At 34.4% G+C, this 27,608-nt stretch overlaps 1 protein-coding gene across 2 annotated transcripts in view; it reads left to right on the top strand.

Moving 5' to 3' along the window:
- LOC106883670 (bifunctional heparan sulfate N-deacetylase/N-sulfotransferase) overlaps positions 1-27,608 on the top strand; it is a 119,918-nt gene that overhangs the window by 14,554 nt on the left and 77,756 nt on the right. For both annotated transcript variants that reach the window (XM_014934768.3, XM_014934769.3), the window contains exons 2-3: positions 3,745-5,054; positions 18,485-18,611. In XM_014934768.3, the coding sequence (XP_014790254.1) occupies positions 4,050-5,054; positions 18,485-18,611 (1,132 nt within the window). In that variant the 5' untranslated portion in view covers positions 3,745-4,049. The remainder of the gene's footprint in view (positions 1-3,744; positions 5,055-18,484; positions 18,612-27,608) is intronic.

Raw genomic sequence — 27,608 nt, 5'->3', positions numbered from 1 at the left:
TGTGCATAAACTTTGGTTGAAATTTTTACAACCGAATGTCCTTCCTAACTCTTAGATCTTTCTAAATAGTAGTAGTCACTGGACATTGTTATAGCATCATAGGGTTTCTGTTGTTCTGTTTGTGAGGCAGTTCTACAAACTGCATATAAACATGTGGTTTTGAAATATATACAATATTTGTTTTAGCTATTGCAGTATGTTAATTACTGCAATGTACTGCAGCAATAAATGTTACATAAAGTGGATTTCTGATAAATTATAGTTCAAATATATTGAAGGCAATGCTGCTATATGATGAAATGAGTCTTAAATTATTCCTGTGTGTACTTGTGTTATTCAAGCAATGCACAAAGAAATTAGGCTAAGTATAACAGATTAAATGCATATGTTTGAAACAGATGCATGTTTTTGTAGGTCTTCTTAAAGGTCTAATTCAATGCTATGTTAACTATTAATATTAAAATATTTAAGATGTCTAAATTTATGAGCACAAGTAATATATAAATATTGGTGTGAAGTTGCTTTGTGACCAAATGGTTATGAGTTCATTCTAACTTCACTGCTTCCTGGCTAAGTGTCTTTTGGTGTTGTCATGAGTTAGCTGAAATCATGTGAGTGGAATTTGATAGACACAAACTGTGTAGAGGCTTGTTTGTGTATATATGTATGTGTGTCTTTCATTACTGGTGTGTTCAGTTTCATGTCGTCATGTAAAAAAAAACACAAGAAAGTAACTTAGCTGTTTGATAAATAAATATTGATAAAATAAGTACCAAACTGAAATATATTCTGGTGCCAAATTATCTAATTTTTAAAGGGGATACCCCAACATGGATTCAGTCTTATGACTGAAGCAAGTTAAAGCATATACAAAAGTTATTTTAAAATGTTCAGGTTTATATATATTCAAGTATACAGTAAGCATATACTAATTTTTTGTCAGAGAACAATTTGCATGATAGACCATTAAATATTAAATTGGAATAATTGGTAAGGTGGTTGATTGGTTAATGTATAAAATTTTTAATACAGATTGGGAGAGCTGTCTTTGGAGAAAGTAGTGTTTGTATGTGGAAGATGCACAAGAGCCATAAAAACTATAGACACTAAGAAATTAATTTTCTTCAAATGCCATGGAGGCTCTTTAGAGGTAGTAGATAATTTATGCTACCTAGGGGACCTAATTAGTAGTAGGGGAGGATATATGGAAAGTGTAATTGTTAGAATAAGAATAGAATGGAGAAAATTCAGAGAACTTTTGTCAGTGTTGCAAACTGAAGGTCTCTTTCTTTGAGTAAAAGGAAAATTGTATGATGCATGCATATGCATGAACAGCAATACTGCGTGGTAGTGAAATGTGGGTCCTCAACGTAGAAGATATGTGAAGGCGAGAGAGGAATGAAACTAGTATGCTCTGCTGGATGTGCAATGTCAGTGTACATGTGTGACAGAGTGTGTATTGAGAGAAAAGTTAGGCATAAGAGGAATTAAATATATGCATGTAGACAATTGCATAAAGAAGTGCTCATCATTTATAGTGGATGGAAGTAGGAGACCCAGGAAGACATAGGACAAAGTACTGAAGGCTGATTTCAAACACAGCCTTATGAAAGAGATGACTGAGGACCAAGATATCTGGTACCTTGATGTACTCAAGAAGACCTGTTCACCATAGCAAGATTGATATCCTAAACCACTTTGGTTAATGCTTGTCTGTTAGGAAATTTCTCCCACACCCATTTGCATCCTTTCTGCCACATCAACCATCTCTACCGCCATCTTTCATCCCTTAACACTTATCACCTCTCTATCAACTGAGAGCAGAATAGGTACACACCATTTCCACCTACTGTCTCCACCAACCACTTCTTTTATGTGCCTTCTCTATCCACATTGTTCTCCATCATTAACCTCTCACTTATCTGCTATCACCTTCAGTGCCACCACATACCTACTGCAAACCCCACCTCTTAGCTTCTCCTACATCTCTCTCCATTTGTCACAATTACCTTTACCCTTCCTACCCACCCTGTCCAAAACTCTGTCTCACCCCACCTATTCTCCCCCCCCCCCCAAGGCATGTCCTAACAATCTTTGCCACCATCTCTCTCACTATTGCTTTGTTATTTGACCTACTGACTCACCCACTCTCTTTATCTTACATTTTAACCCACCCTCTTTTTCAACTGTAGTATTCATGTGTCTATTACTACTCCTCCCCTCAGTTGGAGGGGCTTTTGTCTTGCAAATTTCTCTGACCCTGTCAGTGATGGTGCCATGTAAAAAGCAGTGCTGGTGCCACATGAAAAGCACCAGTGATGGTGCCATGTAAAAAGCCCTGGGGATGGTGCCACACAATAAACACCCATGCTGCTGCCACATCAAAAACTCCCATGCTGGTGCCACATAAAAAGTGTCCACTACACTGTAAAGTGGTTGGCGTTAGGAAAGGCATCCGGCCATAGTAACCATGCCAAAACAGAAAATGGAGCCTGGTGTGGCTCTGATCTTGCCAGCTCCTATCAAACCACCCAACATGTGCCAGCATAGAAAATAGATGTTAAATGATAATGACGATCTTATTCTTATGTTTGTTTATGTGCACAATTATTCTGTAATGGGTGCTATCAATTTAATGGTGAACTTATGTGAAACTTACAGCTCTTGTACCCTGGCTATAGATTTTCATTTGTACCTATCATCATAGATGCATTAGGCTACATAAGTGATTTGTACAAAAAGCTAGAAATGCTAGGATTTTCTAAGAAAAAGCAAAAAAAAAAAAAGAAAAACTGAGATGTATCCTCCAAATTTAGTCTCTTAGTAGTACATTGAAAATTTGTAAGACATTTCAAAGATTTTGTTTTTGGGATCATTTATTTGAATATATACATGCAATGATGATGTTGATGATTATAACTTGGTTGTGTACATCTACAAAGACACCTATGTAAAAAATTTTCATGCAACCCCACCCTAAATACTAGAGAGACACACTTAGGACATAAATGAGGTGCATACACCTATGTACATGCATGCACTAACTCAACCATGTATTTACAAACCCCTGGAAAATTTCTTAACCAAAGTCTTGTCAGTTTGTTAGCAACCAGTTTGAAGTACATGAAGAAATTAAATCTCAAAGAAAACACATACAGAAACCTTTTCCTTGGATAAACAATGGTGGCACAGAGAAGGGAAACTTGCATGCATGGGCAGCTGGTAATGTTTCTCAAAAAATCTTGCTCAGGCCTGCATGTGCAGATGCATTGACAATATTGACCAGTGGAGGCCATATGTATATATTCAGTATTTATTATATTATGCAGCTATAATAACATTTTATTGACCTAATGATTTAGTGCCCATATTACTTTCCTAGCACTTTCTATAAATAAAGATGCTTTTAGATATAATAATGTTATGTAGCATTGCTCTTTTATAGAAACCCCATAAAAAGATTGAGTCAACTGTTTACTATGTAAATACTCTCTAACTAAACAACAGAAATGATTTACCCTCTGTATATTATGTTTTTATATTTCTGTGACTTCTAGTTTTACTGAAGTCAACATGGTTATTTTCTCATTCACTCATCATCTTTAGCAACTGTTTGTAATTATAGTATGTTACATATTTAAAAGACGAGAAGAGTTGTATCTATAGAAATAAGTGATTTTTATTCATGCATCACATTTAGATTTTTGTCTTATTCAATTTTTTTCTTTTTGCTTTGTTTTTCAGAATTCCCTGAAAGAGAACAAGCATTACATTCAATACATTTGGTGTACTAAGAAGAAGAAAAGGAAAAAAAAAACATGGATTACGGAATGGAAGATGGTGTATTGTTTGTTAGAAAGTCTAAGATATAAATAAAATAATTTCTTTGAACTGTATAAAAAGTAAACTATGAATTTAAAAATCAGCTTAACAGTTCTGTTGCCAATGAATACAGAATGTCAATGATACGTCACTGGCAGCCTCCTTGAAGTTTGTGTTTTAAGAATTAGAGCAACTATACTTGTATTTATTACACATAAACAAACAGCATGTATAGCAGACGCTGTTTTGTTTGGTTAAAAAATAGCCTTCTCTGGAAAAGTAACTTCCGAAAATGTTCATTGACAAAAATTCTGATAGCCTTGTTCAGTCTATCTTCATTAAGTTTTCTTGCATATCAATGTCTTATTGATCATTCCCATGTGAAAAGGCATGAAATTCCAGTCTCTACAATTGAATGTCGCTTAAATCCTATTAGTGGTGGTATGTTTAGTCCTAGTGATCATTCTTCTAGCAGTAATCATCGCATAGACAACAAAGTTCTTGTCATCGTGGAAACTCAGTATTCATATCTTGGACAGGATATCATACACTTATTGGAAGCAATACGGGTAAAGTACAAAGTTGAACCCAATGGCAAAACCTTGCCCTATTTAACTCATGGAAATAAAGGGAAATACAGTGCTATTATATTTGAAAATTTTGATGCTTATGTTAATATGGATGCTTGGAATAGAGAATTACTTGACAAATACTGTAGGGATTTTAATGTAGGAATTATTTCTTTTGTTGCAAGTCGGGATAATATAGCCTATTCTAAACAAATGAAAGACTTTCCTCTCACAATTTACCAATACATGGCAATCGAAGATTACGAACTTAATCCAATGTCAAATATTTGGCGGATCACACGGCCTGGAGAAATAATTCGTGGTCCTTTGAAAGATGATGAGTGGGTCATTTTCCAGTTTGATCATGCTACTTACAAGCCACTTTCTTATGCCAAACTGTCAAGGAATTACGGACGCTATATTGAACTTTCTGGTAATACTGTCTTTCCAGCTATCCAAGATTTGGGATTGCTGGATGGAATACAGAAAGTTATTTTTGGAAATGGATTGAGGTTTTGGCTCCATTGCCTTGTGTTTCTTGATAGTTTATCTTATCTTTCTCATGGAAAGCTGAGTTTACCTTTAGATCGTTATGTTCTTATTGACATTGATGATGTATTTGTTGGAGCTGCTGGCAAACGGATGAAAGTATCTGATGTTCATGTGAGTATATCAACCTATTCTTTTGTTGGTTTTAATCATTGAACTGTGGCAGTGCTGGGATGTGGCCTTCAAGGGTTTTAATTGATCATATCAATCCCCTGTTTTTATTTTGCACTGGTACTTATTTTATCAAACCACTGATTTATGGGACCTAAAGGGACATAAAAATAATCACAATATCACTTTTAAGCAGCATAAACAGATGGGTTTCAGTACATTTCTGTTTTCCAAATTAAACCCACAAAGCATTGGCTGGTTTGGGGCAATAGTAGAAGACATATATGTTCAAGTGCAGTACTGCAGAATTGAACCTGAAATCACATGGTTGCAAAGCAAACTTCTTAGCTACACAGCGATGGGGGTGATGCCTATATTAATTCTTATTTTATTAACTATAATATATACTTTTTTTTTTTTTTTACTTATACTTCTTACACTGAAATGTGTATATGTTAGACCGATAGCCAAAAATGTTGTTTATGAGATCAGGAAAAACAGGGGAGTAGGTGAATATGTTATAAAATGTAATTTTGCTCCTGTCGATTCTGACTCAAATCTTGGAAGAATCAATTAATATCAATAATATGTTAGAACCTGACTCAATGAACGACACTCCTTTACTAAAACAATTAGCTTTGTGCATTGTTCTAAAACCAATAGAGGCCCTCTATACAGTTACTGAACTGGCTAGAAATGTCTGACAAATCTTCCTCAAACAACATCCTACTTCTTTAAAGAAAAAGCGGACACAATGGATAATATAGTCCCTGATATAAAAAAAAAAAAAGAGAAAAGCTAGGATGGTTATATGTTGGTAGATTGGCAGAGTTGTTAGAACTTTGGGTTGAATTCCTCGTGGTATTTGTTTTGACTCTATGTTCTGAGTTCAAGTCCCACCAAGGTGAACTTCATCTTTCATACTTGTGGGATCATTAAAAAAAAAAAAAAGGATCAATTCAAGGTTGTAGATTGGTAGAACTATTAGAAAATCTTGCAAGATACCTTGAGATATTTGTTCCAGTTCTTTGCATTCTGGCAACAACACCTGCAATGACAGTGGTACCAAGTTGAATCAGCCGAAAGTTGACAGCCTTTTCCATGGATAATCATTGGCGGCATGGAAAGGGGCAACTTGTGTGCATGCCCAACTGCAAGTCTTACTCAAAACAAATTTTGTGCAGCCTTATGTGCATATGTGTGTGTAAATTGAATTCCCTTTTACAGCATGTCATTCAAATATGGAGATGTTCAGCTCTTTTACTCTTTTATTGTTTGTCATTTGACTGGCCATGCTGGAGCACTGCCTTTAATTGAATAAATTGACCCCAGGACTTATTCTTTGTAAGTCTAGTACTTATTCTATTGATCTCATGTTGAACCACTAAGTTATGGGTATGTAAACACACCAACATTAGTTGTCACGCGATTGTGAGGGACAAACACAAACACACAAATATATATATATATATATATATATATATATATATATATATATATATACATACACACAACAGGCTTCTTTAAGTTTCCGTCTATCAAATCCACTCACGTGGTTTTGGTTGGCTCAAGGCTATAGTAGACACTTGCCCAAGGTGCCATGCAGTGGTACTGAACCCGGAACCATATGGTTGGGAAGCAAGCTTCTTATTTCTTTACTGCCCACAAGGGGCTACACAGAGGGGACAAACAAGGACAGACAAACGGATTAAGTTGATTATATCAACCCCAGTGTGTAACTGGTATTTATTTAATTGTCCCCGAAAGGATGAAAGGCAAAGTCAACCTCAGCAGAATTTGAACTCCGAACGTAACGGCAGATGAAACACCGCTAAGCATTTCGTCCGGTGTGCTAACGATTCTGCCAGCTGTGCCTATGTTGTTAGCGTAGTGAAAACAATTTAGATCTGATGGTATTAAATGATGATGATCATCATCATTTAACATCTACTTTTCATGCTGGTATGGCCTGGATAGTTTGACAGGAGCTGGTGAGTCAGAAGACTGTGCCAAGCTTGACTGTCTGCTGTGGCATGGTTTCTATGGCTGGACGCCCTTTCTAGCACCAGTGACTTTACAGAATATATTGGGTTTATATATTGGCTAATAACTTACATGGCAAGACCTCTTAACTGAGGAGGGAGTAGTTTTGAGGGAAGTGGCTTTGTGCCAGTTGATGAGAGGGATAGAGGGATAGAAATAAGTGTCTTCCAGGAAAGTAGATACAGGGCTACCTAAGAAGGAGAGAGAGCAAAAGTAGAGAAAATGGTGAAGATGTGGTGGTAGGGAGTACATTCAAGTTACTGGGAGGTGTATATAAGTGAAGTGGAACCAAAGATTGGATAGGATGAGTGGATATGAAACTTTGCAAGATTGGTGGCGAGTAGGAGGAAGGGATGTAGTGAATGGACACAAATAGAGGGAGGTGGTGTTAGGAGGATATCTTGTGGAGAAGAGATTCAACAAAGATATGTTGCATGCAGGTGGGTTCATGAGGGTGGAAAGGGAAAGTCGGAGATAGAGTGGAGGGGGAATACAGCAAGTTGTGAACTCAGGTGGGGGATGGGGGAAGTGTTAAGAAGATGGGTTGTGAGAGAAAGGTTTGTCATGAAACAGTGTTTTTACAAAATTGTTTTGTCATTTCATTTGGTTAATAAATTAGATTGTCAAAATCTGTTTTAGTTACATATTCCCACCACCACACACTTGTGTAAATTGGCATTTGTAATTACTGATATTTTCCCTGCTGGTCTATTTGTATTAAAAAAAAGAAAAGAAAAAGTTTGATGTATAGGGCAGAATTACAGTAAATTGGCCAAAATTTTACAAGATTCTGAGTAGTTAGATCGAATAAATTCTAATGGCAATTTAAATAATGTTAAGAAAATATTTTAATGAATTAGACATTAGTTAAGTGTCTCAATCAACATCCAAACATATGTTTAAAAAGAAGCAGATTTCTAAAATCTAATTAAAGCTAATTTGTATATAAAAGAAGTTGCTAATTAGATTTAAAGAATGTCTTTTCATTGGCTCCTTTTCTTATTTTTCACCTATTTCTTTACACTTGTTTCTTTTCTGCAGTTTTTTTAATGAGTTTTTTTCATATGTTTTCTATATGGTTAAGGTTTTGAAAAATATGTCAAGTGTAAGAATCTACATAACTACTCCATTTGTGCAAGCATATAAAAACAACCCCAAATTCTTTGATGTGTATAAGTTCTTTCGTAAACATATGCGTTAAATCTAACTAATTAACCTTGTGTTATTTTTCATCACCACTACTGAAACTAGAGAAAAAAATAAACATGTCTCAAAAAAAAAAAAAAATCTTGGAAGTAATGATAAATGTATGGTTATATTAAGGTGTTTGCTTTGCAAATAAGTGGTTTTGCTATTTGATGCTACTTCATGGCAACTTGGGCAAGTATCTTTTACTTTGAGTTGATCAATAATACTTTGAGGGAAATTTGGTTTGATGAAAACTGAACAGAAGCCCACCGTTTTGTGTATATATCTTCTGTGTGAGAGCATGCATGTAAGTATGTTTGTCTCTGCATCTCTTTGCATAGATACCATTTGGGCATCAGTTATGAAGACCAATGGAATAATGTACCTTACTTGAAAGTAAGGGTTGGCATTAAAAAGGATATCTACCTCATCGTCATCATCACCATTTAATGTTTAGTTTCTATGTTGGCATGAGTTGTACAATTTGACAGGAACTGGCTGGCTGGAGAGCTGCACCAGGTTTCAATTGTCTGTTTTGGCATGGTTTCTACAACTAGATACCCTTCCTAATACCATCCACTTTACAGTGTTACTGGGTGCTTTTTATATAGTGCCAGCATGGGAGCTTTTTATATGGCACCAACACTGGTGCCTTTTGTGTGACTTTGTACATGGTGACAGCATAGGTGCCTTGCACATGGCACTGGCATGAGTGCTTTTAACATGAAACTAGCACCAGCAGAGTCACCAAGTAGTTTGCAAGAGAAAGACCCCTCAACTGAGAAAGGGAGTGGAACCAAGAGAAATGGCTGTGTGTCAATGAGAGGTTGGAGTTTGATAGAGAGACGGGGATAGCTATCATATTATACAGTAGGACAAGGGAGGATATGGGGATGGGAGAAAGTTAGATAGATAGATGGAGAGAGAGAGAGAGGGGGGATATCCACAGAACAGTAGGGGTGGGAGTAAAAGTAGTACTGAGGAGACAGATGTTCCATAAGAGTGTGAGGAGAAACATTTAGAAATAATAAATGATGGTGAGAGAAATTGGAGTGGCTGGAAGATGGGTATGTATATGAGGGAGAGTGGAGGGGCCTGCAGTGGGTGGTGGGAGTGTAGGTGAGATGGGTTGTGGGGGAGTTTTGCTAGATGGCAGAATTATGTGCGGGTAAGGAGTGGTGGTATGGCCATAAAGGACATGCCTACATATATGGATGGCTATTATTTTATTTAGCTTAATGTGTCTTTTCAATCATAGCAAATTGCCAGAAGCCTTGTCATCTCTGTGAGGCTCAACATCTGAAGATCATTTCTCACCATTCACCCCATGTCTTCCTGGGTCTTCCGCTTCCACAATTAGAGATCAGCACTTTATGCAGATGTCCTCAACCCATGCCTGCATGGAAAAAAGTAGATCTAAAAACAATGATAATGAACAATGTAAGCTGTGGGGAATTACATATTATCAGTTGCTAAGTGACTGCAATAGTTTAGGTACCTTCTAAAGGGGTGGGGTTAGAGAGAGGTAGGGTGATGTAAAGTGATGTAGCAGTAAGGTGGGTTTGACAGAGACTGTGTGTGTGTATGTATATATCATCATCATCATCATCGTTGTCGTTTAATGTCCGCTTTCCATGCTAGCATGGGTTGGACGGTTTGACTGAGGACTGGCAAGCCGGAAGGCTGCACCAGGGTCCAATATGATCTGGCAGAGTTTCTACAGCTGGATTCCCTTCCTAACGCCAACCACTCCGACAGTGTAGTGTGTGCTTTTACGTGCCACCGGCATGAGGGCCAGTCAGGCGGTACTGGCAACGGCCACGCTCACTGGCAATAACCTTGCTCAAATGTTTTTTTTTCACATGCCACCAGCACAAGTGCCAGTAAGGCGACATATATATATATATATATATATATATATATATATATATATATATATATATATATATTTATATACATAACAGCTTCTTACATACTACTCTTATGTTAGGGCATGTCTCACTCTGGCTGGGATGGTCTTATGTAGCACCACATATCACCATTTAGTACAGTTGTTTATTTTTTGCATCAGATGCAGCATCCTCAGGTCAGCCTTCACCATTTGCCTCATTTTTTTGTCAGTCTCCTTCTTTCACTGATTCTGCTGACTTGGTGTGCTTGGGAATTTCTGTATGCAGCAGTTATCTTCCATATGCATGATATGCCCATACCAGCCCAACAGCCTCACTTGCACACTGCACCTGATATTTCTCTAAGCCTATTTGTACTCTGATATTCATGCGCACTAATATTACACATTCATTTGAACATGCTAGCTTTAATTCTTTCTAGACTTTGTAAGTCTTCTGCATTTATGGTTCACGACTTGCAGCATTGCAATTCTAGTACATGCATCATATATATTCTAGCACTAGCATCACACAATTTACTCTTTACTCTGAGGGAAAAGATCTTTGTTGCCAGCAGTGGTAATAGCTCTCTGAACTTTTTTAAACCTGTTCTTACCCTGGATTCTATACTTTCAGAAGTAATGACCTCCCTTGTTAATTATATTTCTTGAGTAACAAAGTTATCAACTACTTCTAGTGAGCCATAATTCAAGCATTTATGAGAATTTGTTTCTGGTGTGCTCTGAGTATGAATTGCTCCAGTGCATCTGTCACTCTATAGAAAAGTTGCATGATAGAAATGCAAAGATCATATGTTACTGAAAATAGTCGCCGTAGTCGAGCATCAAGATTAAATTTATATGATAATACAGAATAGCAGCATCTAGATTTTCATAAAGATTTCTATCAACATTGGTAAATTTGATGTTAAAATTTCACTAGTGAGCGAAATAGTTACTTTTTATTTACTATTAATTATTCTGGAAAAATTGTAATTGTTAGTTTTTTTCTAATTTATTTAATCAATTTCATTGAGTAAAATCACATTAGCTTCTTGTGTTTTTAGCTAGATATGTAGTAGTGTACTCATAACTAGGTCCATAAACATGTGTCAGAGTGCTCAATTTGGGGATTTTATTGTGTAACCACCACCAAAAGACACTAACTTATCATCTCTAAGTTGATTTTTTAAAACTTTTTGTTGCCTTTTCAAAATGTTATTTATTAAGCTGTTTCATTAGATATTACAAACTTTTGACTAATTTTTATGAGACAACTGTATCTCTACTAATGCTACTTAATGTATAGCTTAAGCTAGGCTTTACCTAAATGTTATGGTTTAATTATATAGCTAATAAAATCTCTACCAAAGAAAATTATGTTGATGCGTTATGAAGAATGAGTGTCACATTTTATCTTTCTCTGTCTGTTTGCGTGTATGTCTCTCTCTTTCTCTCCCCCCTCTCTCTCTGTATTGCTTTCTATCTCTTTTAACTTCTCAGCCCTAGGCAGTCATTGCTAGCATACATTCAGTTTTAGTATTGAAAATATTTCACTGAGATATACCTTTGAAATTATATATTTTTTACTACATGCAATTTCATTGTGTGCTTTTGTGCATTCACTGAGAAAGAATTCATTGATTGCTTTTTCTGAAATTTTTAACTTGTGTTGATCCAAGTTTTGTAGACATCTTCATGTTAGCTTGCCATATTTTTTTCTCTTCAGTAGTGCTCCACTTTCAGAATTTAATATTAAAAATAAAATTCTGAAAGGGTGATATAGGAATAAATATTCCTGAAATATAACAAGAATATTTCTTTGTACAAAGTTTAGTTAACACTTTAGCATTTAAACTGGCCATGTCCAGCCAAAGTAATCTACCTGTTTTATCTTCAAGCTGACCAGATCTGGCCTCTTGTACCTACCCTGCAATGTCATTTTAAAAATAAACAATCACATCATTGAAGTCTCAAAGCTATGAGATAAAGCATGACTAATTCAAATTAATGAGAATGTACAAACATTACATTTGACAGAGAATTCTAAATGCTAAAAGGTTAATGCTTCAATGAAATGGAATCATTCAATTTCTGAGCAATAATAATAATATATAAAATGACTTAAATGAAATGACACTTAAGAAAGTAAAGCAAGGTAACTATTTCATATTCTTTCTTGAAGTACATAAATGCTTTTTATATAACCAACCACTGAAGTACGAAGTAGGTGTGAACCTGGTTTGTCGGTCAGGTTAACAGAAAGGCTTACAATGACTTGTAAGAACTTCTGTACATGTAGTCAGTAGTACACTAACTTTCATTTGCATAACCATTGTGCAAATAGTTGTACATCTGTTGGATTGGAGGGTCAGCATTATATTTTCTCACTAGAAATTTCTGTTTTATCAGGTCTTTTGAAAGACCTGATTTGTCTGATTGTTAAATTTAAATTCTTGTCCTTCGTATTTAAATATTAAATAGCCTAAAACCACTATCATCAACTATCCAATATTATTCCTATAATGAAGACAAAATAGATTAGTTTGTGAATCTTTATGATACATGAAAATACCTGTATCAAACTTTGTCATTATCCAGGAACACAAAAATTTTGCCATTTAGCTATTTCATCTGTTTTTAGAAATGAATATTAAAATGTTTGATAGGAACAATTTTCAGTTAGTCATAATGAATTTTTCTAGCTCTCTCTTTGTAAGGAAAATTTGTTTTCTACTATAATGGAGCTACTGGGCATTATGAAAACTATTGCTGATTCTAGTATTGTAACTTTTATTGCCATACATTCTTGCAAGCATGGCTATGTCATTAAGGCAGTTGAATCATGATCACTTGATTCCAGGTTGAACCCTATGTGCAGCACCTTGGGATAGTGTCTTTACTGTAGCCATTGGTTGACCCAAGCCTTGTTAATAAAATTGACTACATAGAAAACTGTATGAAAGTTTGTTGTACTGTACCTGTTCTTGAGTGGTAGATCTAATCTGTCACCCAGTTTAACACCACCATTTGGGCTGAATGGGAGCAATTGTGTTTTAAGGACGTTGTAGGATTCTGTTGTGTCAAATATGTGTCTAGGTGTTTGAAAGTATTTTTCAGGTAGTGGAAGGGAATGTGAATGTTGCTGCAGTAACAAACTGTATCTCTTGCATGTCCAGTAGGTCTTTCAATTTTTATGTTGTTGTTCCTCTGTGTATAACCTGTTATATGTAGTGTATTGTTTTGTGTTATTTGTAGTTTACTGTGGTGAGATTGGGGTTCCTAGTAGGACTGACATTTTCCATGATGGATAAAGCATATTGTATGTACACCATAATTGTCCTTTTTGTCTGTTAGCCAAATGTAGTAACTGTGATTGCTTTAAGTATGCTTGCATTATTTTGCTGTGTTGTGGAGTTGTAAGAGGAGACAGTGTATTTAGTAGGTGCTACTTAATTTGTTGTGGAGCTATGTTTTAAGCTGATTTAAATAGTGTCAGAGTAGTTGCAGTGTTTGGAGAACAGTGGGAAGATGTGTGTGTGATGTCATTTGCACATAGGTGCAGTGATTCATTCAGGCTGAAGTTGTTCTAGATGTGTGTTTGTGGTTTTGTCTGGCATGGAGATTTTTGTGTATTTAGATTTCCCAGTTACTTTCGAGTGTTGGAAAGGAGGAGTCAGAATCATTTTCTGGGTGGAAAATGTATATATATTTTTTAATTTTGTGCTCCTGTTTTTTCCGTGTGATTTTTAAAAGGTGATTTACAAGAAATATCTGATGAGTGTTTGCTTGATGTCATAGTGTAGTTATTATTATTAATGGTTGTTGTGATATGGGTGTGATATGTTATATTGTTGATGATGCTAATTACTCTCTGAGTGGTTGGCGTTAGGAAGGGCATCCAGCTGTAGAAACTGCCAAATCAGATTGGAGCCTGGTGTTGCCATCCGGTTTCACCAGTCCTCAGTCAAATCGTCCAACCCATGCTAGCATGGAAAGCGGACGTTAAACAATGATGATGATGATGATGATGATTTTATCGTTTGTATTGTGCTTTATATTGGACAAATGTTTGCCAACTTTTCTTGTTTCTGTGGTATATTTATTGCTGTTTCCTTTTTTAGCTTTTGATGCTAAGTTTTATTTCAGTTGTATGTAGCTTTTCGTGTATTGTGTCTGAGGTTGTCTATAGTTTTTATGAGGTTGGCTATTCCTGGTATGTTACCTTGTCAGATATGTTTCTTTAGATGCAGCTATAATTACATTAATAATATAATTATTATTATATTTTTAGATGCATCTATAATTATTATTAATTATCTGTCTTGGTGAAACTTAATTCTGTTTTCTAGTGGAATGAATTCCATTGTACTTTTTCATATTTATTTATTTTGATAAAGTGTTTTTGTTTTGTTCTTTGATATATTGTGTTGATAATTGATAGATGTTGTGAGGTAAGTTTAAGCATTGTTTGCCTGGTGGTTGTGATGGCTGGTATGTCGATCAAAATGTGATGTCTGGGGAAAAGTTGCTGTAACTTGCTTGGTATTGAATGTGGGTGTGACAGTGTGGATTGTTTAGGGCCTAAAGGGGGTTTGATTGTGTAGGAGGTTCATTGAAGTGTCTCCTAATGATGGTATTGGTAAGGTTAGTTATGGTGTGTGTGTGTGTTTATTTATTGGCCTTAATCTTGCAAATTTTATCTTGAAAGCTTGCCTTTCTAGTATAGTGTTGTTTCCTATTAACTTAGAAATGCCATTTGTGATTCGACCACACCCTGCTGTAAAAAGTTCTATCTTTCTACATTTGGTTATAATTAGAAATGGTAACTGTTCTGATAGTAAGAATATTTCTCTAATTTTTATTATGTGAATGTTGTGATGATAATTTTTTTAGTTTCATAAAGGTATTAAGGCTGCTAGTTTTGTATGCCAGACTTTAGAAAATTTTTTGTGTCCTTGTTTACAAAGTTGATTTTTGTGTGAAGTATTTCTTTCTAAATCTGTTTTGTGCAAACCTGCAATGCTTGGAAAGGATAAAACAATGGTACTTCCTGTTCTTATCATTGTTACTATCACTGTTTGCATTTTACTGGATCATTTGTAAATGTTAATGTGTTCTTTTCAAAGGTGTGGATTGTGTTTTGAGAGAGAAGTACCTTTGTGAGCTCATTGTTTATGTGAATATTGTGAAGACTTTGAAAGATACCTTTATAGGGTGTTTTAGGGCTTCATGCAAATTCATGGCTACTTTCATTTTATGATAGCATCTGTATATGTGAGAAATATTTCTTCTGTCAAATTCTGTTTGACTAGCTTTTTAGCTATGTTTCTGTTGTTAGACTTCTCTGGTACATTATATTTAATATGGAATTTATCCCATATATTTACTAATCTTTTAAGATAGTAGCTAAGTATTTTAAGATTTGATTGCAGTTTCTTGCAGATCAAATAAATGCATAGAGGCTTTTTCGTAGTGATGGCTATTTAATATCTCCATGATATACATGGAGATGGTACTGCTGGACAAATGTGTTGTAGTGACTAGGGAAAGTTCTAGAGGCAGAAGAAAATATGGGAAGAAGTGCTGAGATTAGATCTGTTGATGTTGTTCATAAAACGGAATGAGAAGGATCAAGAAGAATAGTGATAGGCCCACTTATCTTTTGCTAGTACAGAAAAATGGTTGCTAAAATGATAATGTCTTTTACACATACGCCTGTCTAATGGAGAAACAAAAAATGTTTCTATCATTTGAGAACTGCAGATATTTGCTTAGGTATCCTATGATGTTATGATATGGATTCAATGATGCAAGTTACCCATACATTGCTCACATGCATGGCTGAATGGTTAAGAAGTTCATTTCACAATGACAAGGTTCAAGGTTTGATTTCACTGTGAGGCATCTTAAGTGTCTTTTACAATAGAGTCTGGTCAACCCAAACTTTATGATAATATACTTTAAGAATACACACATCTGTGGAATACTCAACCATCTACATGTTGATTCAATGAATAGGTAGTTCAGTTGACTGAGCAACTGTTTATTCATGGTTGAAATCAATGGAGATCCATTTCTCATGCAAGCACAGAAATCTTTGTGTAGTACACAAAGATTTTCTATTTTGGACTAGAATTTTATATTCAGAAGTTGGTTGCACTTTTAAAAGAATATGATAGTTTGTAATGTTTGGATATTAAGTCATTGGTACTTAGCCCTTAAAGTAGGTACTCGTTGTACTGACTATGCACTATTAGTTACTGTATATGTTTATAGAACTAATGATTTTATTTAATAGTTGTAAAAGTAGAGTCAACTTCAGGCCAACAGATTATAATCAGGCAATCAAATATAGATGGTTGGTGTGTATACATACAGCTTTGCAGTATCAGGTTTATGCTTTCTCGGGGTAATCTTTTGCATCCACTTTTGTGTGTGTGTGATAAATAAAATTTAAGTGTAAAGGATATAACATAATTACTAATCTCACAGTAAAAAGAACAAGTCTTCCAATAAAAGTTGAACCTTCTTCTACTATTCCAAGCAGTCACATTACAGAATAGATCAGTTTTTGCTGTACCCTCCAGTCTTCCATGTGTGTGTGTATGTGTTTGTGTGAGTGAGAGCATCTTTATCTTCAGAGTGCTACAGGTAACATGTAATTCTGTACATATTCTCAAGGCTTGTCTGATAACCCAGCAGTATGGAAACAAGACCTGTCAAAAGAACAGATGAAGTCAGAAAAATGCTTAGGATGTTGAGTGAGTGGGTTGTAAGACTACTTTGAGATATTACAGATAGTGACCATACCTGTTCACCAGTTAAAAGTTTGTGTGGAGTTTCTTAGATGATGAGCTTGTCTCTTTGGTAGAACTGATTTGTTAGCAGTGAGCAGATATTGCTGTCATTTGTGAAGTAAATCTTTCTGTAGCTCATCCCCTTGGAACTGCAATTCTGTGTCAGATGAAGCCCAAGTTAGGGTGCATGGTTGTTATATCCTTATGGATAAATGAATACACCGTAACAGTGTAATAACAATATAATCGAAACAAATGGCAGTAACCATACGGAACGTAACAACAATCTTTTAAGAACCAGCAACCCAACATGCTAACTTAAACTTTGAACTATCAACACATGAACTGTGGAACTAGCATGAACTACCTCACTTAATCAAACTGCTACTATTTATATGAAGTGATCCAGTCCATTCTCGCCACTAAGAAATAAAAAAAACCAAAATTTGATTTTTTGCATGGAATCAAGTACCCTGACCTCCTAATATGCTGCAAATCCCTTATTTTGGTTTGGAAAAAATGAGGTGGGGGGGGGGGCATCCTGGAATCACTGGAAATTTTTTTTTCATTGAATGAATTCCTGTGACCTCCTAATATTGCAAAATTAGGTTACTTAAGGTGAGCCTGGTAACTGATGGTTTTGGAGTCTTGTTGTTTGTAACTTTTGGTGAGCCATGGTGCAACCAACAACATGGTAAAAATCCCTGCTGTTAATTTGGTGTGGATGGGTAATATCACATAATTCAGTCACAACATATATTTAAATTAAACATGAAAAAAAAATGAAATATTATTATCACTTCCATGGAAAAATTGTATTTTTTAAAAATATTTTATAAGGTAAAATCTTAAATTATTAATGGACACATTATTAATTATCTTATAACAGCAATGCCTTGAAAAATCATGGATTACATGGAAAATGCGAGCATGCAAAGTAATATTTTTAAGATTATAAACCTGGAAAAGTACAGGACAAGTTATTACTTCTAATAAAGTAAAGAATAAGAAACTTTTTACTTAATATATCACAGCTAAGATTAAAATTTGAATATTAAAACTTATTTTATTATAGTTTACATATAACACTATACTTATTTAAGTAGAATTTAGCTAATTTACTACCTTAATTACAGAAAAAAGTCACTAATTAGACAAACTTACAAATTAACTGAACAGTTTTGTACAATAAATTTAAAAGATGGGAACTGTAAAGAGTGATAAATTTGAAGAACTGGTATTCTTTGCTGCAATATTTTAAGTAAAAAGTTTCTTATTCTTTACTTTACTTGAAGTAATGGTTTGTTCTAAACTTTTACAGGTGTAATAACTTGTCCTGTACTTTTCCAGGTTTATAATCTTAAGAATATGACTTTTCATGCTCGCATTTTTCCAAGTGATATAAGTTCCTTTAAACATAAAATGTGTGCAAGTTTAAGGTTAGAACAAAAAAAAAAAAAATTCTTGTTTCCCATTTTATCATTTATGTGTTTATTTATTTAACTTCATTTCAGGCACTGCTTGCAGCTCAGAACCGGTTGCGGAGTCATATCAAGGGTTTCTATTTTAATTTGGGATTTTCTGGAAAATATTATCAAAAAGGTACACCAGAAGAGAACTTGGGTGATCGTCTCTTAGTAGGTTGGTTTTATCCTTCTTTTATATCATTTATAACTCAGACCCACCAATTCTTAGTTATATTATATATTACTAATGGTTTTAAATTAATCTTATATTGATTTTTTCTTTTTTTTTTAAATTCATAACTATTGTGTGAATATTTAGTTTCTTAAAATTGTCTTTAACAGAATTTCTTGAAAAGTTGTTGCTACTATTAGATGTTTATATCAAACTTAAGTATATTCTGACATCTATTTTTCTTAGGATATTTAAACATTTAATAGCAAATAGTATTTTCTTTTTTATTTTATAGCAAATACTGTAGGCAGACTTTTAATTAGCAGTAACAATTATATAAAATTAGTAAATTATGTGAAATAATGGTGAGTGGGGATTTTAAATATTTTTTTTTTAATTATTTAAACAGCACTATTAAGAGTAAGGTTAATCTTATTAATATTTTCCCTATAAATGCAGTTCTTTTACAATAAGAAGTAGACTTAAGTAGAAAATGAGATATTCAACACTGACACAGCAATCTTCAGTGCTACAGAAGGCTTGCATTTCTAAATGGTTTGCCATAATAGGGTAATTCCAGAATACAAAGCCTATCTTTCTGTTGGTCCCCATGTTAGAAATTGCAATATGTTTTGACACAATATTTTCTTGATTCTCCTCCGTATCATCCAAAACAATGCAACCACTTTTATAACCAAAAGTAGAAGTTCTGTAATGTTGAGGATCCCTGTATATGTAATATACTTTCTAAAGTGAGTTTCAGTCAATGGAGTTGTTGAGATGTTACACTATTTACATACATTATCAGTGTATATAAACTCTAACACTATATTCTACCTCTAGTAACTGTACTCTTCTGGTGGCTAAGTCTACCTTGTTATGCTTGTAAACAAAGAAAGCAGGCACTGCTCACAGTTGTAGGTAGTTAATGGATGTTTTAGCTTGCAATTCTGAATAGTAATCCTTGAATACATCTCTTCTAGTGTAGAGGTATATACATGTAGCATTGTTACTCAAGAAACAAATCTCTCCCTCCTCCAAGAACTGTTATATTTAGCAAAGAAAACTTGGTAATATATGAGGGGGTGCTGTAAAGTTCCTGGCTTTGGGTAAAAGAAAATATAGGAGGATCAGTTAATAATGATTTTATTGAACATATTCCCATCTCAGATTCACACACTTAATGCAGTGGTCTTTCAGTTTTTCTAAGCCCTGTAAAAGAACAAGGAAGTTTGGGCTACCAACCAGGCCTTTCATGATACCCTTGAAGCAGGGAACTTTTCACCCCCCCCCCCCCCCCGTATTACACTCCTTTAGTATTACATATTTCTTTCAGTAACACATAATCTTAAAAGAATTTTTTAAAAATGTAGTTACGATATTTGTGAGAAACCAAAGAAAGTTCTTATGTAGATTTAAAATTTAATCACTTCCTAGTTCCAACTGAAAATCCCTTTCTTGAGATGTATTGATAATTCTAGCTTGGCTTTTAGTAGCAAGTGAAGTAATGTGCTTTAATCCATGACCACAACACAAATGTTGAAAGGTGTGAAATCTTAATCCCATGTATCCTTAATGTATTTTTAGTGAACTTTAAAAAAAAAGTCCTTTTTGCGACATATTGCTTCTGATTAGATAATGTAAGTTACTTTTTGTCTTCATACTCTTTAAAAACTAATCACTATAATCAAAAAAACAAGTAAAACAGGGATTGGCAAGAGTCAGGTCTGGAAAGTTAAGACAAGATAATTGAGTGGATGAGGTATAGAAATTTCAAATATTCAAATTTAATATGTGTTTTATTGTATTTTCAAGCAGAACACTTTATTCTACAATGCTTCACTTAGGAATAGGTACTTGATGATCTGTGAATATTACCTGTAATAGACCAGAATTACCTTCCTATCTAAACAGAGGCTTTACCTCTCATCCTGTGTAGTTCTGCAAAAATGGAATTAAGCAATGGCATCATTGGGATTTAAAAAGGCATTTACACTCACAAATAAGTAAAATGCACACGGGAATGTGTTAAGGTGACATAAGGAAAAAAATTTTATCTGGTTGATAAATTCCCAACATTGACTAAGATATTTAACTGAACATATAATACAATATTCTTTCTCTTCATCAACATTGAAAAATATAGTTGTTTAACCTTTCCCCCCTATTATATAATCTCTCAGCCTACCCATTTCATTATAAGTTTTCATTTAGCTTTATGTTCTTCTGTTACTAATTCTTTTTAGGTTGACAGAAATAGAAAGAGATCTAGTCAGGTTTAGTAGTAGTGTTTGTTCTATATTTGATCAAAATCTCTTCTGCTACAAATCTACTAACTAATCTATTTATTTGAAACTAAAAACAACAGAATGGCTTTGCATGCAATGTTAGATATTTCCTCTTCTTTCTGTCATATCAAAATACCTAATTGTTTTAATTTTACTTTAGTGGCTTTTGCTGATGGATATATTTGTTATAGTTTAGAGCTTCAATCAAAAGTATTCCTGCATTGACCACCTTGTCTTTTTAGTTATACTTCATAGACCCTTGCTGATGCTTATGTTTAAATAAAGGTTAACTCTTTAGCATTCAGATTTCTCTGTCAAATGTAAAGCTTATTTATTCATATTGTTTTTTAATTAATCATGCATTATCTTGTAGCTTCAAGCTTTTGGTGAGGTAATTGTGTATATCTAAAATGTCATTGTAGGGTATTTCTAAGAGGCTGGATCAGGCCAGTTTGAACATAAAACAAGTAGAATATTTTGGCCAGATATGGCTGGTTTAAATGCTAAAGCAGTAGTTCCTAACCTCTTCATAGTGGTTCCCAACAGTCATTCCCAGCTCTTTTATTTAAATGAGTTTTCCCACGGACCCCTTTTAATATGTTTATCTTTATGTGTGTGTGTGTGTGTGTATATATGCCCAGCGTCGCCTTTCTGGCACTTGTGCTTGTGACATGTGTCAGGATTTTCGAGCGAGACCATTGCCAGTGCCCCTGGACTGACTCTTCTGTGGGTGGCACATAAAATACACCATTTTGAGCGTGGCCGTTGCCAGTACCGCCTGACTGGCCTTCGTGCGGATGATACGTAAAAGCACCCACTACACTCTCTGAGTGGTTGGCGTTAGGAAGGGCATCCAGCTGTAGAAACTCTGCCAAATCAGATTGGAGCCTGGTGTTGCCATCCGGTTTCACCAGTCCCCAGTCAAATCGTCCAACCCATGCTAGCATGGAAAGCAGACGTTAAACGATGATGATGATGATATATATGAAACTTTGAATTTAGTTCACGGACCCCCAGTACTACCTTTGTGGACCAACAGGGATCTGCAAAACCCAGGTTGGGAACCATTGTGCTAAACATAGGAAAAAAAAAACAACTTAAGATGTTAACACACACACACACACACACACACACACACACACACACACACACACACACACACACACACACACACACACTTTCTTTCTCTCTCTCTCCCTCATTTAAGTACACAGACACACTGATAAACAATTTAGTATACATAATGTTAGGTTGCAACATGAAAATTAATTGGAAACCTGTACCCTATCAAACCTCTTCTTGTTGGTATTGTTTAGCTTTATGTCTGCCTCAAATTAAGCAAACCTACAATCAGAACATTGTTTCAACCATGACACACCATTCTTTTTTTTTTAATTCAAACCTAGTGTATCTGTGACAATATTCCTTTTTTAATCCACTTGTGTTTTTATGGCAGTTATTTCAAATTAATCTCTTGATATCCAAAAATGTATAAAGTGCTGCCAGCTGCCTTCTCCAATGCTTTAAGAACATTTGCCTTTCTTTTTTTGTTGGTCACCAAGTCTCTAATGATAGTGTCTCACCGCCATGTTTTTCCTCCCTTATTAGCTGTCTTAGTGTCCCCGTAGACATTAAAAGAAGGAGTATTTGTGGTAATTGGGATAAAGAAAATGGTCTTTTTGAGATTTTATGTATTTAAGTTAGTGTTATTGAAACACTTGGATATTAAAGTGATTGTACTTAACTGAAAAAGTGTTATAACATAAATAATTGAAAAACTGTTAAATGATGCAAGAACATCAGTTGATTGCTCTTTGTCTAAGATAAACATAATAGTGAATCTAAATTTGATAGCATATTATATCATTTAAAAAGCAGTTATTCATCTAATACCTTTGTTCACACATATTTAATCATTTATCTTATTAGAGTAATACTTTTTAATATGTTTGCAATGAAATTAATTTAGGTTTATCTTTGAGATTACTATAGATTTTAATTCTTTGAAAGACCTTTGTAGAAATAATTCAGAATTTTTGCTTGGCATACTTTCTATAAGTAATTTAAGAAATGGTATATCTGAAACACAAGTGTATAATGATTTTTTCACATTGGACCATAAATTTGTAGTGGCTCAGTAGTTGATTGATCAACATTGATGTATGATTGGCAGGATGAAGGGCTAATCAACCCAGGTAAAATTTGAACTTATAAAGTAGAAGGTTAAAATTAAATTGTTTGTTAGACATTGTCAAATTCTTCTGTGACTGCCACTTCACATCATCTTCTTCAATAAAGCAAATGGCTAAATATCAATAATAGAAATAGAAGTTGATTAATACTTTTTGTGTGGAATTTGATCGACAAGAACTGTGCAAAAGCTGCTCATGTATCTTTGTGTGTTTGCCTATTTTGTGTTCCTTTTTGTCACATTGACATACTGGTTTGAGAAATAGAGATCAATAAAAATAATAACCAGCCTGAAATGACATGAATTAGCAGAATTGTTATTGTATCAGTGAATATACCTCATGGTATTTGTTCTAGTTCAAATCTCAATGGAGTCAACTTCAACGTTTTCACCTAGATTTGATTAAATAAAATACCAGACAAGTACTGTGATCGACGTTATCAACTAATCCACCCCCTAAATTTCAAACAATTATTATTATTTCAGTGGGAAGTAGATTGTTCCGTCTTCAACTTGTGCTGTAAAAGACCTCAGTAATATAGGGGTCAGAGAGCCTGTTTTTAGTCCCATTTAAAAGATTGGTTTAGTACCTAAATCTTCCTCAACAATCCACATAGAAGCACTCTTGTTAGAAGAATCTGTATTTACAGAGTGGCAATAAAATGTCTACTATTAAAGAGCTTTGATTCAGTGCTATATTTATTATGATTACACATTGGAGAGAAGACAGATGGTAACTTAACGGAAGGGATAAATTAGCAGTGAATGTGGAAGTGGCAACAGTGGTTAGTTGTTTGGATAGGAATTTAAAAATATAAGAAATTGTGTTAATATGATTTTAAGTCTGAACCACATTTGTTTGAAGTTAACTCTATTTCTGTTTTAATCATGTTGATGGGTTTAGCCTTGGTTTTTACAATAAAACGAGTTGGAAATTATTAATTTACAACTTGTAGAAATGAAACGGAGCTACCAAAAAAAAAAAAAAAAAAAAAAAAGAAAGAAAGAAATAATCTCACATTCTTTGTACTTGTGCTCAGGGCATTATTATATGAAGTAAATACACAAGACACAAACATGTATAAAAATAACAATTATATGGGTATTTATTGTAAAATTCCATTCTTTTACTTTTTTCCTTCTCCCTTTTGTTCTGCTTGTTTTCTCTCTTGCCTGTGGGATTTTATTATGAACTCTCAAGAGAAATAAATTGATATCCATGGGTGGGGAAATTAATTATTTTGGAATTGGGGAATAGATATCATTTGAGTTACGAATTACATCTAACAGTGGGAGAGAGAAAGAGAGTGCAGTAGTAGCTGGCTGTTTATAGTGCTCATCTGTTAGTCATGACTGCTGTAGGTTATGAGTTCAAACTCTACATTAGAATATCAGTAATGTTATACTACATGTCATCACTTGATGCAATTGAGCAGTTGACAGAAAATGGAGAATATGTAGTAATATAAAATATCAGCTTTTGTTTCTCTTTCTGTGTGTCGCTTTGGTCCCATCATTGTCCTTTGTTGGCATTTTTGGCAGGTTACTTTTAAGCTGTACATCACACATGTACTTTAAAAAAAAAAGACAAGCAAATATAAATTTCAGAATTATTCCTCTTAGGAAGGATATTCAGTTATAGAAACTAAAAATGAAGTCTTGATTTTGAAACGACATGCGGATCCTCTGACTTATGTAGGTCAGCAATACCCTTGAAAATGTGCTGATTCCAGCCATGGCAATCTGTTCAACCCAAGCAAACAGAATGTGGATGTAAAATGATGATGATGATAATATTTATCACTATTTAGTTTCATAGTTCTTAAAGTGTGCTTAGCTGTCACTTGCAAGCAAGTTTGATCTAATAGCTTGTGACACACTTTTGCTAATTGTTTTAGGTACCTATGTAGTTGTGAACAGTCATAAACACTTTGGCCCTCCAACCCATAACCAAGCAGAAGATCAAGGATGTGATAGCTGGAGGAGAGATAGAGAGAGAGAGATCTAAATGAGTACTAGCACTAAGTTGATACTCATAACTGAGTTGACTGGAGCAACATGAAATGAGATTTGTTGCTCAAGGGCATAACATGCTACCCAACCCAGGAAGTCAACCTATGACTTCATGATTGTGGGCCCAACACCCTAACTTCTAGGCCACTTACCTTCACTCTGAAAGTGTAATATTATTAATTTAAGTCCTAAGTTATGTGTAACTGACAGAGATCATAAGCATTAGAGAGAAAGAAAATGATTTGAAATATTTTTAATATTCAAAGCAAAGACTGTTCCTAAATGTATGTTCCATTTTTTCTCTTTTTAATAATTATTTTGAATAAAGTCATTATATGAGGCCTCTTGAAAGCTATTGGAAGATTGTCACAAAAAGCATGCATAACCATGACACAATGTATCGATTTTACTTTGCCAGTCTTTTGAAGACATTGTTATAAATTTGATGTTTTTGTTCACCAAGTGGTAGTGATCATACAGTGCTTTATTGTTAAATGAGGACAGGAAGAACCTTGTAATTATTCAGAGTTAACTGGCACAGAATATGGTCTTGTGAACAGCATCTGAAGCATTAATAATGTACATTAAAGGGGAACGGGAACATTTTAAATGGATTTATCATAACATACACTATGAACATAACACCTGCTGTTTGAAAGATAAAAGATAAATGTGGTTCTAACATATGCATATTAACCATTTCAACAGCATGCCCAAATATACTTAGTTCTGAGTTATGGTTGATTTCAGCAGTTTTGATGAATAATAGATTATTTAAGTAGTATAGATGTTAATCAGTGTTGCTGTGTTTAGGAAATTCTCATAATAATGCATCAAACATAGCATGATTTTTATCAGGCTTAGGTCACTCCACATATTCTCTGTAATTGTTTCTAGAAGGCACAATACTCATGTAGATCATATCAATCTAATATTATTACAGAAAACAAGAGAACAAAACAAACAAATTTTTAAAAAAAAGCAAATCTAGAATATTGATAACTCGCTAGACTTTTGCGTATTTGTTTCTTAGATTTCTGGCGAAATTATTCTATTTTGGTGATTTATGTATAATGTTCTCTTACACTTCAGTTCTTTGTTAATAACTTTGAACAAAGCCTAGTTAAAATAAACACATTTAGGAAACTGGAATCTCTATCATGTATTTTATGCCAGTTTTTTTTTGAGAAGTATGGAGTATGGATTAATTAAGATTGTTCTGCAGCATTTTAGTTCTTTAAATTCTTCCCTGGGCAATCATCCATTCACATTGCCTGAAGGTTGCAATTCTGTATGAAAGGGATAAAATTGATTGGACAACCATGGGAGATATAAAATAGTCGGTCTTGGTGGATTTGAACCCAGTATGTAGAGAGAAGAAACTATATACTGCTTGGTATGCCATGCAATGATTTATTTTTGACAATACATCACCTTCTAGATTAGGAAAATATTTTATCCTTTCCGAATCATGAAATCTCACAGGACTGATGCTATCTCTGGTTTCCATAACATTATGCCAATGAAACCTAATGTCTAAAATATATTGCTTTCGACATCAGAAGAACTGACTTCAATACTGCAGTCAACAAGTATCCAGTCCACACTGAATACCACCTACTGTACTTAGTAAAAGCTAACATAGCCAACGAAGGAACGGTTATGTGATTACTTGACTTGGTAGAAATAGCAGTCAAATAACTCTTGAACTGTACACAACTATTTTTAAATAAGGTTAGAAAATAACATTTAGATAGTATAATTCCTGGCATCTAAAAAATGTAGTCATAAGGATGAGAGCATCTTTTGATCATAAGTCTGCATGATCAAGGTTAACCTGGGGCTAAACCACAATGTAGTGTTAAGCAGATTTCTTGATTTGGAGGAAAGTAAGTGTTTTGCTTTAGACACAATTAGCCCAAGCCAACAAGGAGATCTCTCTGCAATTGCTCAGCTTGCAAGAAATAGCTGCAAAGTCTTCCTAAAACCATACCCTACTATCTTTCAAAAAAAGGAAGGTTATATTAAAAAAAAAAATGGCCACAGTCAAAATGAAATGAGTAGAAGAATAAAAGAATATGATCTACTGGAGTCATCATGGTTAATTAGGCATATATATGTGGTGAGGTAAAGACATCAGTTCCACTCACAAGGCTGTTTGATCAAAGCTGATCTGGAGTTAAATGATGTCTACTATGTTAGTCCCAGTTACAACACAGTGCCAGCAAAAAGATATAAACTGCCAATATCTTTGATTCTTTCTCAACTTTTCCATTTATTCTTTGGATCAAGTGGATTTCACCATTTAGAACAGGGGTTCTCAATCTTTTTTTCCTCTATGGGCCCTTGTAATTACTGTTTTATTCTGGTGGACCCTCATAGCCATTTGTTGTTTAAAAATTAGTTTTATGGAAACGTCTTTCAAAATTCCTATTTTGTTTTTCTCACACTAACTTGAACTATGTAAAATGTTAGAGAAAGAAACCTGTTTCTTGAAATATATACCAA

The sequence above is a fragment of the Octopus bimaculoides genome, chromosome 5, assembly GCF_046866305.1.
Source record: "Octopus bimaculoides isolate indiv1 chromosome 5, ASM4686630v1, whole genome shotgun sequence".
In the NCBI taxonomy this organism is placed as follows: domain Eukaryota; kingdom Metazoa; phylum Mollusca; class Cephalopoda; order Octopoda; family Octopodidae; genus Octopus; species Octopus bimaculoides.
The sequence above is the reverse complement of the archived record's forward strand: the minus strand, read 5'-3'. Positions and strand labels throughout refer to the sequence as shown.